The following is a 13,943-nucleotide window of genomic DNA, read 5'->3' as shown; positions in this document are numbered from 1 at the left end:
ACTCAGGTGCTGATGTTAAATTGCCATCAGATCAACATAAAGGGGTGCATGTCTAAAAGGGGCTCAGGGTTCAACAGAAGAGTAATACAGTATAAGCACTCACCCTGGTGAAAGTTCCAATAAAGTTATGGATATCAATGTTTGGTTCTTCTGCGTACACATATGATCTGATTTGTAGAAGGTCCTGTGAGACATCAAAAACGTGGTTTAGGATCACTGACACAAGAAAACGTGACTTGAATATTATAAACTGTTGAGAAAAAAATGAGAACAAGCAAAGTTTTGCCTAACATGCTCATCAAACATGATGTAACTATCTTGGATAATAGATTACTTATTTGGATATCAGGTTAATTTATATTTTCACTTACAGTTTATACAGCAGCAGTGTTTGCTCTACGGTTTTGCATTTTACATTGCTGAGGCTTTGCTTGAGGCTATAATTAGTAGACAAACTGCTACGACACATTCAGAAAATAAATATTCCATGACTTTGTTTGACAAATATGGCGGTTATTTTATTGTTACTATCTGGTGGATCCAGGATGTTTTTTGAGAGAAAACAAGTCACCAGGGGCTCAGAGAGCAGGAGGTGACAGAAGCAGCACAGGTAGGAAAAGTAGCAGTTCAAGGTTGAGTTAGCCCAAGGGCTGCAACTAACAATTATCTTTTATCAATCGATGAATCTACTGATTATTATCTCGATTAATCAATGAACTGTCCAAATTAACATCTTCAGTGTGTCTTGTTTTGACCGACCAGAAGTCCAAAACCAAAACATATTCAATTTATTATCATAGAAAATTAAGAAAACCCGCAAATATTCACATTTGAGAAGTTGGAATCAGTGATTTTTTTGGCCACTTTTACTTAAAAGCTGACTTAAACAAATAATCAATTATCAAAAAAGTTGCCAATTAATTTCTGTCAATGGACTAATTGATTATTTAACTAATTATTTCAGGTCTAGACCAATATGTCAGTTTGCCAAAAGCAGCCAATATTCGTCTTTTACTCCACATCAAACAACAGCAAAGTAGGAGGGTTTCTTCCTGACACCAGCTACAGCGTGTAAAATCTATAACTGCAAATTAATTCTTCGTCTTTAGGTCCACACTGCTTAAATAACTATTAAACTACCAAATGTATTTGTATAATATTGTATTTAATTGTATCATACTGTTACAATTGATTGACTAACTGACTATTTGAAACCTAAAAATATCAGCATGAATATTTGTATATTATATAAACCCTAAACTGGTTGAACACTGAAGAACTCATTGAAAAGGACGGGCCTGAGGTGAACCTTTGACCTTTGACCTACACTTGCATCTCTGAAATCATAGTCAGCATTTGCAATTACGCATATAATCATCAGTTCTACACAAAATACAAGGCACAGCAACGGCATACACAGACAAATTTCTCCTGTACCGTTACTACTTCTCCATCTTTGTTTTACCACTCACAGCAGCAGTTGGCAGCCTCTGTGTGCAGGCCACTGGGAGGCGTAGTTTCCAGTCCGTCTCTCCATCCAGCTGGTCAGTCCGCAGGAAACAAGAGCCTGGGAAGAAGGACAAGAGTTGCCACTGATGCCATATGGAAACACATTCACCCCTAGGGGGCAACAATAGATAGGCTTTCAGGTAAAAGGGGGACATCACAATCTTTATTCTTGGCATGGCATTGATTGTACCAATCACTCCATTTATATTCCAATAGATACACATCCGTTTTCAAGTTCCCAGTTTGAATAAATACATCAAAAAGGGCAATAAAACAATTCAGCATGGAGTCCCAAATGAATAGCAGCAACTTGTGTGAATGGGACTAAGCTGCATATTGCTGGTGGGAAAGAAGTGGAGGCATCCACCAAAGCCCATCCCCCAACTGGCCTGCATGCGTCATCCTGCCCAAAACTGCCATTCCTGGCCTAGGCTCTTCATAATTGACCTAATGGCCTCCACATGGAAGAGAGATAACCAAGCACTATTTCCAGTAAAACAAAGCTGTTGTTTTTCTTCCCCCCAAGAGGAAGACACAACAACAACATGCTTCACAGCGTAGCATAGCTTCTCTTACAGAGTCACATTTGGGTTTCTAGAAGTTGAAAATAAAACATCTTGCTTTTAATGTGCTGTGCCTTACAGGTTGTTACTTTGAATGAACATATGTGTATTTTGTATATGTGCAAATAAACAATGAAATTCACGAAGTTTGTGTTATCACGGACAAATCTGGTCCTAATCCATATTTGATTATTCAGATGAGGCATCCTCCTCTCATGTCTCCTGTTTTCTCTTTGCATTTGATTTTTGTTTTTTCATTATCTTCTCATTTGAAAGACAAAATTAGTCATCGACGAAGATAAAGAGAGAACAATGTTTTGTCTACAAAGCCCATCTCACGATTACATGGAGTAGGAACTCTCCACCACACCACACTTTGACTGATAGTTTAGTACTGGACCCAATTACAATTTAGACATTGTAGGACTTCCTGTCCTGGCTCAGGGTTAATCCCTGCACCTCAGCGCCTTTTTAAACAAGTCATTTCCCCAGCCAGGCAGCCAGGCAGTCAGGCAGCCAGCCTGTTTTGGAGATCTGGATGAATGACCAGCAGATGTTTACCATTTCTTTCAGAGGTCCTTAAAAAGATCATGTCAGCAGGAACACGCTGGTTCTACAAAGAAAGGCAGAAAGAAAACATGACTTCAACATCACTTCCTGATCCTGCACTTTTCCCCCTCCCTCCTCTGCTCTTTAACTGTGGAAAAGTAAGACTTGGCTTTTCATGTGCCACATTACCAGCAGCCAGTCAGTCAAAAGAATAAGCCCTCCAGCAAATCATCCTGTCGTGGCCTTAACGGGACCCTGACCAGGTTTTACACTCTGCCTGACCTGGTCCTTCCACTACACTAGACAAATTCTCCATTCAATTCATCTGGACAGCTTCCTAAAAACTGAACAGCGCATGGATTATTGCTAAGTGGTCGATGCATCTAATAAAGATATATGATGGCTCTTCAAATGCAGGTTAATTTAAAAATTCCAAAGCTCTCTTTTTGTTAGCTACTGGTTTCACCTCTGCTGAGGAGCTCACATTTCTGAATGGTAACTCACATAACTCTAAATCACTCAGTCATATTAGTGAAATGTGTAGGACAACATGTGTGACCTTTCCTTCAGCTGCTTTGAAATGAGTTGGAAACTGAAGACAGGACTCACTTCTCATATTTCATGTGCAAAGACCTCAGAGGATCCACTCTGTCCACAAGAAGAGCAACACAACAGATTCCCCTGAAAACTCAAACTAACTGAGAGGTTTTAAAACTATAAATGGGATTTCAAGATGAAAAAATTATATCAATAAATAGCACATAGTTGAATTTGTGTTTAAGATCTAATTAAAGGCATTTTAGGCTCACGTCTGTTGTGTTTACATTGGGTTTGACAGGCTGAGGCTCAGCATTGATCACAAGATTACAAAATCTTTACTTACTCCTTTCACCTCAGTCGCCAGCGGAGCACAGAAGATTAACAACCCCCTCATTATTCGCTGTCATATAAATGGTAACTTGACAGTCCTAAAAAACAAAGCTATTCACAGGTGTGGATGGAATTATCTTTAACAAACCTTTTCCACGATTATAAGATCTCCAACTTGAATACCGCTGCTTTTAACCTTCACTGTGCCTGAAATACAGAACAAAATTTAAAGTTAATGAAGTATTCCGTAACTTTGTATATTATTTGATGGGTTGCATATGCTAAAAATATATGAAATTCAAATTTGCAAATCATGTAGTCAATGTTTTCGATAAATATGGACCGTCCACTTTAATTGAACATAGATTTTAGACTGATCCTTTTTTAAATCAAATATGACTTCTCCTTTGGGTGAACTGTTGTCCTGCGTGCATCACCAGTCACCCCAGTGAATTTGGGAAAGCAAGTTTCCTTGCAGATTCGAAAGAATGCTGGGGGAGTTGAGCCTTTTCTCTCATTTCATTGGGAATGAACAGGCAAAATTGTTTGGAAGAGATCACTGACCCTTGACCTCTGTCGTGACCTCTGGACTTTGCATATGTAAGACATTAAAGCACATTAATATTGCTATGCAATGGGGTACAAGGGACTTTGGTGCTCTGCTCCTCTAAAAACATTTTGTGTTTTATACTTTATAGAAAAGGACACGGCAGCTTCATGTAACGCCTTTCAGAAACAAAGCGTGGCAAAATATCTTCAGCCTCTGTTGTGAAGTCACAATCTTATAATCCTGTGAAGTCACAACAGAGACTGAAGATATTTTGTGTTTTTATGTCAGTATCTCATGCACATTTGTTGCAAAACATACAATTAGAGCTGCAACAATTAGCCGATTAATTGATAAGTAATTTTTAAGGCAAAAATGTCAAACATTCACTGGTTCCAGCTTTTCAAAGGAGAAGACTTGTTGCTTTTCTTTTTGGACTGTCAAATAAGAAAAGCTATTTAAATACATCTCATTGAGCAGTGGGAAATTATAACGGGCATTTTTCACTATTTTGTGACATAGACAAAATGATGAATTGACTAATTGAGAAAATAAAACATTTTCATGTGACAACGTGATTTAACAAAACATTCCTAAGTTATGCTTCCTATGCTAGAAAACAGCACACCAGGCTCTGACATAAAGTTTCTATAAACCACAAGATATGCACGGGGGCCGCTATCATGGAGGCAACCAGTCATTGTGTTTATGGGTAAAACAAGCTGCCACATCAAAGGGGCAAAGTGATGGAAACCACAAGAGGTCTCCTGCTTTTTATTGCTGGTAGCACTTTATACCAAGGCCTCTTATGTACACTTTTACATCTCTGCTTTGAATTACCCACCATTTCCCCTAGCCCCAATAAGTTTTAATAGGACCAACCTCCTACAGTTAATAGACGCTGATGCTGAAATAAGGAACATGGTTCAGATATCAACACAGACAAAACATAACCAGTGCTGTCCAGGCTTCTAATTCTTACCTCTTGTTGAAAGCTTGCTGTAAATCTGAGAGTTCACTTCTTTGTCTCGGATGTAGCATCTTATTTCTTCAACTGCCTCTCTCATGATAGTAATCGCCAAAACAAGACCCTGGATAGTGAAATGTCAAAATTTAAAAAGTAATTTTCTCCAAAGTAGAAAACAACAAACCAACTTTACATATGTGAGTGCAGCAGCAACTGTGTTTGTGGGAAATACCTGAACATTTCCATCAAAAAAAGAAATACCAAGATGCACTGAACACAAATTAAGTATGAAAAATGAACACATACCAAAGGGACCCAATAGGTGTACAGCGCACCTAAGCGTAGCTCCTTGACAAATTGAGAGCAGGCCAAGAGCAAAAAGTACAAGTTGAAGAAGTACTTGAACTGATTGAACAGCACCTGTGAACATAAAACAAAGAAGAGTAAAACATTTGCTGTGTGGCAAGTTATTGTGCATATGACTGTATCTGACATTTACTGCTAGACTTTTTTTTTAAGCCCATGACTGACGACTTATTTTGATAGAAAATGCATTCGACACCATTGGCCTCCATGTGCCTTTTTATAACACTGTTTTGGTGACTTGTAGATGAAAAGTCATCGAAGCATCTATAAACATAAAGTAAGAAAATGAAAAATCAGGTATACATTCATTCAACATTTGTTACAACACAATTTCAATATTTTATGTGTGACAAGTTTAAAGCTGTTTCCTTTAAAATAAAACTGCCCTTTTAGGGAATATAATTCTGTTGACAGAACCAGCATCCCAGCAAACATATAGAAATCAAAAAAGTAGGAGTGGGATGAAATCCTCTGTCACTGTATAATGTAATTGTATTTCATTATATAGATATGGATCATTATTAGGCCTGAAACAGTTAGTTGATGAATTTATTAGTCGGTCGACAGAATATTAAATGGAAACTATTATGAGAATCCATTACTCACTTTTAAGCACAAATGCAATCACTATTTGTGTGATACACTAAAAATCACTAATAATGTTGCTTCTCAAATGTGAATATAAGAGAAAATAAGAGAGAAAAGAATGGGAAAATGAATCAATAATTAAAATGATCTTTAGTTGAAGCCCTAATCATAACATAGTCTATTTTCTGGAAAATCAATCCAGTGAATTAAAAACTTGACAAATCAAACAACTTCCTCAAATTGATGCAAAAATCATAATAAAATTCAATATTGTCCACAATGATTTGATGATTATACACACTCGACATTTTAGAAGGGATAACTGAATATTAACAGTGTGGCAAAATCTCTGACTGTAGACAAATGTGTAGAATCTCATGGTACGTATTGACGTACCGTCCACCCCCACTAAAAACTAAAACACTTTCAACCATATATATCCCAGTTTTAAACTAGAGATATGAAACAATATGCAACCACATATTGTAGCTTTTCCTCCACTAGTGTCATTTTTAAAATTAACACTCATGCAACAACTTTCATTACCACCAGTGTGCAAGATTACTACCAAAGGAAAACTTCACATTGCTACTGTATGTCATTTCCAAACCCGTTGCCGAGTGGAGAGTAGAGAACATGAAACTATGCACAGAAGAATAAAGACTGCAAGATGTTCTAGTGACAAGAACTTCTTGACAAGAACCAGCGTAAATAAAAAACATCACAATTTGCAATGCAAAAAGGCTTTGCTCTTGTGTTCTGCTTTCCAAACAAATTTGAGCTACTTTCAATGTCTGACTACATATACAGAAAAGTCCTAAGATCTTAAGACAACTGAATGTTTGGAAAACAAATACATATGTAAATCAGGCCGGGCAAAATGCAAGGGTCAGAAACACACAGCTTAGTAACTTCACATGTCATTACCATATTCTTCTAAGAATGTGATCTGAAAGATCTGATGATATAAGACCATGTAGCTGTTTGTCCAAATGTGACTGAAACTATCGATCATGCTTCTCTTGTCACCATTCAAAAATCTTAATTTTAACCTGAGACGTTACACTATTTATGAATGACTAATGATCTTCTCATCTCGGCCGGCATGAGAACTGAAGAAAGTAATCAATATATCATTCATAAACCAAGCCTCAGCAGCATTCCAGGCTGGTACATTGCTATGACGGTGCAAACTGTGCATCTATCAGAAAAAGCCCTCTGGCGTATGTCATATGAGTAAAAATGTAACCAGCGTCTATGTATTTATGGGATTAGGCTGACTATGAGCAAACAAAACACAAATATTATTCACATTTGAGGCACGTATCTGATCTTATTGATTAGTCGATCGACCGAAACTTAGACAACAACTATTTTAATAAATGGTTCATTGTTTGAGTCCCTCTTCAAGCAATCAGGCCAAACATTTGCTGGTACCAGCCTCTTAAGTGTGAGTGTTTTCTGCTTTTGTCTGTTTTATATTATTGTAAAGTGAATATCTTTGGGTTTTGAACTGGCCGGACAAAACGGGCAATTTCTAGACACTACCTAGGGCTCATGGGAGTTCTATCTAAATTCTAGCCTAAATTATTAATCGGAAAACATCATATTAATTGATAATGAAAGTAGTTACAGCCCTAATGTGATCCTCTGATCCACAGCGATTTGAGAATGCCTTGACCACCCACATTATTAGCAACCAACATTGAGGAGTACAAGATGACAGCCAAGACAACCAGATTCCAAATATTATGATTGTCTTAATGGGAAAATGTGTCCGACAAGAGACAGTGAATCAGGGCCGGGCTGAGAGAGGTGGGTGGTGGTTTTGGGGGTTAAAAGGAGGGGGGTGGAGGGGTGACCTTTGACTGACACTAACCGCAGGCAGGAAGGTGAAGAAGTTGTACTTCTGGTTGTTAATGACATTCCTGGGGTACCTCTGCTCCCTCTTTTCTGGGTGGCCGAGCCACACGGTGCGGGGACGGAAGTCACCCATCCCACAGCATCTCGACCACGGGCAGCACCTGAGAGGAAGAGGCGGGGACGGTTAAGGAATTTCACAAGTAATCTCACAATTTGGTTCAATATGTGCTGAGAAATAGACAGTTACATGAAAAAAATAAAATAAAATAAAATATTTAGGATTTAGTTGATTCATTTAGGCTGTTTCACTTTAAAATGAAGGTTCTGGAGTTTGACTCATAAACCTGTGTTGTGTTGTGTGGTGCTGTCGAGGTAACGGCTCCATTTTTAATGAATTTCTTGTCACATCCCTTAGTTAATGTATTGCTTATTGCAGCTACAAACCCACAGAACAGGCAAGGCTGAGCTAAAAGTCCATGACCATGGAGTCTGGAGTGATTATGCCTTACAAAACAAATATTAACCTCATCTGGAAAATGGGGGCCACTCCCTTCGCTCTACCCAAATCAATCCACTAAGAGCCCAGTGACCTCGTGATTAATAATTGAACGACTTCGTAAGTTATAAAACACTGACTATAAACATAAAATATAGGCGTGACGAATATACAGCTGCGGATAAAATGGTTCCATTCAGAGAAAGGGCATTTTCTAATGCAGTTAATATAGTATACTGTGCGATAACAAGGTTCCTCTTCGTCTTTATATGCTACAGCTGGGGTTCCTTTATAGCTCATATTCGGGGGGAAACCAAACATATGGTTATATCATATCACAGAGAGAGAATAACAAAAACAGGAATGAGCTCTGTCATTGTAAAGCAACTCCTGGTTTCTGTAATCCTGAGGAAGATAATCCTCTCAATTGATTGGTTAGAGTATAAAATACCAGCCCAACATAGTGAGGGATCGCCACGCTAACCCTTCTTTTATTTCTATAAAATATTTTTAAAAAGTGGAAAATGGCCATTAAAATTTCCCAGAACCCAAGATGGCATAGTCAAATGTCTTGTTTTGTCCGATCAACAGTTCAAAAGCTGCAAATCCTCAATTTAAAGAAGCTAGAGGCAGAAAATGTTTGTCATTTTTGCTTGAAAAATGACTTAAATGACTAATTAATTGTCTGTACCAATTATTTTCCTGTCAATTAATCAACTTATTCAACTTTACTGTAGATCTTAATGCTTGACAGCTAGCAGGTATGTTTACTTATTGACATATGGGACACTTCATTGCAGTCTTTTGTTGGTTTTGTAGTACACTCAGTTGCCAGTTTATTGGGTACACCTAGCTAAAACAAATGCAGTCGAATGCAACAGTCCTGCAATAAATCCAACCTTTACAAAGGGTATAATGTTCAGTTTTTGTTGAAACTGCGTAAGAGAGGTGATGATTCAACTTAATGACCACTGTGGAGGATGTAGTTTGTGATGCTGTTGAACCATACTGCATTTTACAGACAGGTGTTCCTATTATTTAGCCTCCCCTCATTGATATAAAACTGAACATTATAATCTTCACGAGGGTATAATTGTTTGGCAGTACGTTCGTATTAGACTGCATTCGTTTTAGCTAGGTGTACCTAATAAACTGGCAACAGACTGCATAACTGCCATGTCAAAGGGTGGACAGGTGAGTTGGACACAATGATGGCCATCAGGCTTGACTATGCATTATACTATGAGCTGCAGAACATACTGTACGTTGTGCTGCTAGCTACAATATGTCTGCATTGTGACTGACTTTCCAGATCTTTGACTGTCTTTGTGTGTATTACAGGAGGTGACATCACCATGGCAGCCTGATCAGACTATTGGCTGCATGTCAGCACTGTGTCTGCCCTGAGCGTGTTTCTTCATCACCATCAATGCGGCCTGCCCTTTTATGTGCTCCTCAGAATAAACATACAAACCATCATTTGTGATATGTGACCAGTTCTTTTAAGTCAGGGCCTACATTTCTGCTCTTTGACAGACAGAGTTCCTCTCAACCGAGCAAATATTGACATGGGCGTCAATTGCACTTGCTCCAACTGCACCCCGGAACAAGGATGTCTCCTGAAGCTCTAGCTAGCTTATTAAAAGCTACATTTAATAGCCACATTCATTTTATTAGCAGGTCCGTGTCCGTTAGCCGTTGTTTTATCCCTAACTGCTATTTCTCCTAAGAACCGCCACCGCTTAGCTAACGTTAGTCAATGTCGACGCGCTCCTCTTAACAATTTAACGGCTAACTGACATCAGCAGAAGCCCACGAGCGAAATACGTTAACGTTAAAATGGCTTCATATTAATGTTTCCGAGCTGTATCAAGCCCTTACCCATTTCTGTGTTTACTGTCGTGTCTTTTCGGTCGTCTCACGGGTTGAAGGGGGATATTGTCGGTCATTCCTGCGGCTCCTGGTAGCGGGTGCAGGCTATAGGCAGTCCGCCTGGCTGTAGCGGTTCTGGGCGGAGGCTTCCCAGCTGTCACTCACGCAGGACGGTTCAACAGTCAGCAGGTCAGCGCTGCTGGGACAGACAGCACTGGCTACACCTAGCAGACCTATCATGGCATGAGACACGGACCCATTTCATAATATAATGTTTTGATTTTAGATTTGTATTGTGAATGTTTGTTACAGGACTGAACAACTCTTTCTTTGTATGTTGCTTTGGGGATAATCAGAATCAGGATTTATTAGCCAAGTATGTGAACACATATAAGGTTTTAAGTTGCCCTCAATGTACTTAAACAGAACAATATACAGGAAGACAGAAATAGGCATACAGCTAAAAACAACATAGAACAATTATATACATACGAGTAGGTGAAAAAAATAGGTTTATATATAAATATATATAAAACAATAACCAACAATACACAATGTCTGCATACAAGTCATACAAGTGTTTCTGTAAACTGTAAATAATACAAATAATGCAAAGAAATAAATATCGAATGGATATACTTCATGTACAGTATCATGCATGTATACACGTCTATGTGCAGTATATACAGCATGCAGGATTTATATTGTTAAAGCATGATATTTAAAGCACAGTGTGTATTTTAAACTGTAAATATATCATTTATAGTTTGTAGGAACGTGGATGTTTTAGTGTTACATTATGACTATTAGCAGGGAGTTACATTTCTCATCAGTTGCTCTCTGTGTCACTATATTAAGTTAACATCATATTACAGTAGCTATGGTTCACCTATCGATTATTTCTGGCAATAGGTAATATCAGAAGTGTGTTTACCAAAATGCCTGTAAACCTGTAAAACTAGAAACTGGAAACTACTGAGCAGTGGTGCAAAGTAACTAAGTACATTTACTAAAGCACTGCACTTAAGTACAAATTAGAGGTACTTTATTATAGTAATGTTATGCTATTTTACACTTCTACAACACTTCTTCTGAGGGAATTTGCATATTGTACTTCCACTACATTTATTTAACAGCTATAGTTAATAGTCGTTTTGATTTTACATTACAATGATCACAGTATGGAATATGATGCTATATTATAGATTAAATACAGGTGTTTTCAGCTGTTGTGGCTGATTGGACCTGCTCAGGTTGGACCTGTGCAAAAATATGCAGGGATTTGAGGTTGCCATTCATGTACTTATGACAGTGATATGTTTGCAACTTTTCCCACAACAAAACTAACAAGTGAGAGAGGATGTCAGTCAAGCCACAATCCTGAGAAAAGGTATAATCAGGCAAAATACCTGTGTGGTTGGACCATGGGTGTGCAGGGTCTTTGAACTACCCAACAGTTTATAAATTAGGTCATATCATTTAATTAATTAATTCAATTTAGATACTTTAAGGACATTTTGCTGGCAATACTGGATATATGTATTTTTACTATGTCTTTTACTTGTGGCAGAGTATTTATGCATTATGGTATTTCTACTTTTACTTCTTCCACTACGGCATTGCAATCCAATACAGCAGTTGGGATTTGTGTTGGTGATTTTTAAGGCTGTTGTTTATGGTGTTGTGTTGGTTTGGATTATTTTTAATACTCTGTATTTGCCAGTGTAGGTGGACAAAATATTCAATATATCGAGCGCACTAGAAACCATCATAGGTGCAGGTGCGGGTGAGAATTTAATCAGAATTCATAGATATGGCTCTTTTGGATCATTTTTGTGAATGTTGCATTGCAGTACAGTACAGTACAGTTGTTGTACAGCGCTTACTCGCTGTATGCCCGCTGCTAGTTTGAGTGCCCTACAGTGACAATAATGCAGAGTATTGTATCCTATAAAGACAAATCGTAAAGGCCACTGTATAGTTTACCTGAAATGGATTGTGGACACATGTTTGAAGAGCACCCTTCAGTTGTGGATGCAAATTGTTTTTCATTGAGGATGCAAAATGGCAAGGGATTAATGGCTACTGGTGAGTCGTGAGAATAGAAAGTAATACTTCGCTTGAGTCATCTGAAGGTGAATTGATGTAAATTAGGGATTTTATGTGCATTCAAACTTGCCTGTCCTGGAATAGAAATTAGCATAGGAGGTAGGGTACATTTCAGTAGCTAGAGCAACACTATCAAATAAGTTCCCAGCCTACTCTACGCAGCCGGAGACGTTTTCTGTCCTTGGGTATCCACTCAAACAAGTTTGGTAACAATGTCTTGTCTGTGGTGAAGTTATAACAGGAAACATGTTGGAAAAGTCACCCTGATTTTATTTTTCAAAATCAGAAAACATTTAGGTGGAGGAAACATTTGAAAAACAAAAAACATTTACATTGTAAACAGGCCAAATTGGCTCAACATCACTTGAATTGTAGAGACAACTTGAAAGCAGTTTTGACATGGTTTGCTAAAGAAAGGCACAACTTGGCAAATGCATATCGATTAGGAATGTACAGCAGGGGCCTACAAAGTACTCTGACCATTCTGAGTTGTGTAAAGTGTCCAGTGATACATTCATTACTGTTCAACTCAGCAGGTTGAGAATGAAAAAATCTTATCGCATACTCAAGAATGTATCGGAAAATGTACAGAGCGTTGCGTTGAGAGTAGGGAGCGTGGAGGACAACTAAAATCTAAACGAGGTAGAACTTACCCCCTAAACTCAAGCATATTGTGAATTATAAATAAATAATGCTACAAGTTGATAAGATAACCTAGAAAAAAAAAGTTATGTCTGACAATTACTCTAAATGGTTATTTCAAACAAAATTTGAGGGGAAGGAAAAGTTAACAAAATTGTTGATTTGCCCTTTCCCTGTTCAGCCATCACAATAAAAGCAGTGAAATGTAACTATAAAATGTAAATGTAACTACAACCTGAAATAAAGTGCAGGCATGAGAACATTAAGCATATAATAGCCTTCAGACCTCAGCCAACTAAATTTGACTCTGCAGATTTACAAGTGGAATATGTTGGGGAGGGGGTTGACTTTTGTAAACTGATAAAAAAAATATATATGAAATACGTGTAATGCTACACGGTACAACACACTAATTTATTAGTCTAACAGAGCTTTCATAACAACCTTATGGTGCAATGAAAGACAACAGCAACATGTACAATTCAGGTTAGGCACTTGGCAAAAGGTTTAAGTCATTAACTACTGTATTTCAGCACTGATGCAACAAAGATGAAAACCTATTTTATAATCTACATTATCTGAAACTGACTGAACTGCTGCACAGTGATTTAATAGACAAGACACTGGAATAACATGTCAGTCTGATCAAAAGCCCCTTCAAAATGAGACATGCCAATGACATTTACCACTACAGAAATGCACAATGTCATAAAACCTATGGCACACAATGGGAGGGAAAGTAGTCATTATAGATACATACAGTCAACTATACCATTATTTCTGAACACTGAGACATGGTGTCCTTAAAAAGTCATGCCCTGAAACCTTTCCTATTAAAGTCAAAATCCTTCAAAAGTATCAAGGAGACAGTGAATTAAAGCAGTTTCAAGTAAGTTATACATTCAAACTTCTGGATAGACAGCAAAACAAAAACAAAAAAAGTCACAGGAAAAAAATACCCGCATATATATTTATATAAAATAAAATAAAATACAACTACAG

The 13,943-nt window shown here is 37.8% G+C and overlaps 1 protein-coding gene across 1 annotated transcript in view; it reads right to left on the bottom strand.

The window, feature by feature from the left end:
* Window positions 1–10,267, bottom strand: part of LOC139288819 (probable phospholipid-transporting ATPase IIA) — a 29,232-nt gene extending 18,965 nt beyond the window's left edge. Inside the window, exons 1-8 of the mRNA XM_070910240.1 lie at window positions 10,200–10,267; window positions 7,839–7,983; window positions 5,312–5,425; window positions 5,021–5,129; window positions 3,640–3,698; window positions 2,634–2,685; window positions 1,473–1,567; window positions 104–184 (exon numbers count right to left, since the gene is read on the bottom strand). Coding sequence (XP_070766341.1) covers window positions 104–184; window positions 1,473–1,567; window positions 2,634–2,685; window positions 3,640–3,698; window positions 5,021–5,129; window positions 5,312–5,425; window positions 7,839–7,983; window positions 10,200–10,267 — 723 coding nt within the window. The remainder of the gene's footprint in view (window positions 1–103; window positions 185–1,472; window positions 1,568–2,633; window positions 2,686–3,639; window positions 3,699–5,020; window positions 5,130–5,311; window positions 5,426–7,838; window positions 7,984–10,199) is intronic.
* Between the last annotated feature and the right edge of the window lie 3,676 nt (window positions 10,268–13,943).

This window comes from Enoplosus armatus, chromosome 8 (genome assembly GCF_043641665.1).
Source record: "Enoplosus armatus isolate fEnoArm2 chromosome 8, fEnoArm2.hap1, whole genome shotgun sequence".
Lineage (NCBI taxonomy): Eukaryota > Metazoa > Chordata > Actinopteri > Centrarchiformes > Enoplosidae > Enoplosus > Enoplosus armatus.
The sequence above is the reverse complement of the archived record's forward strand: the minus strand, read 5'-3'. Positions and strand labels throughout refer to the sequence as shown.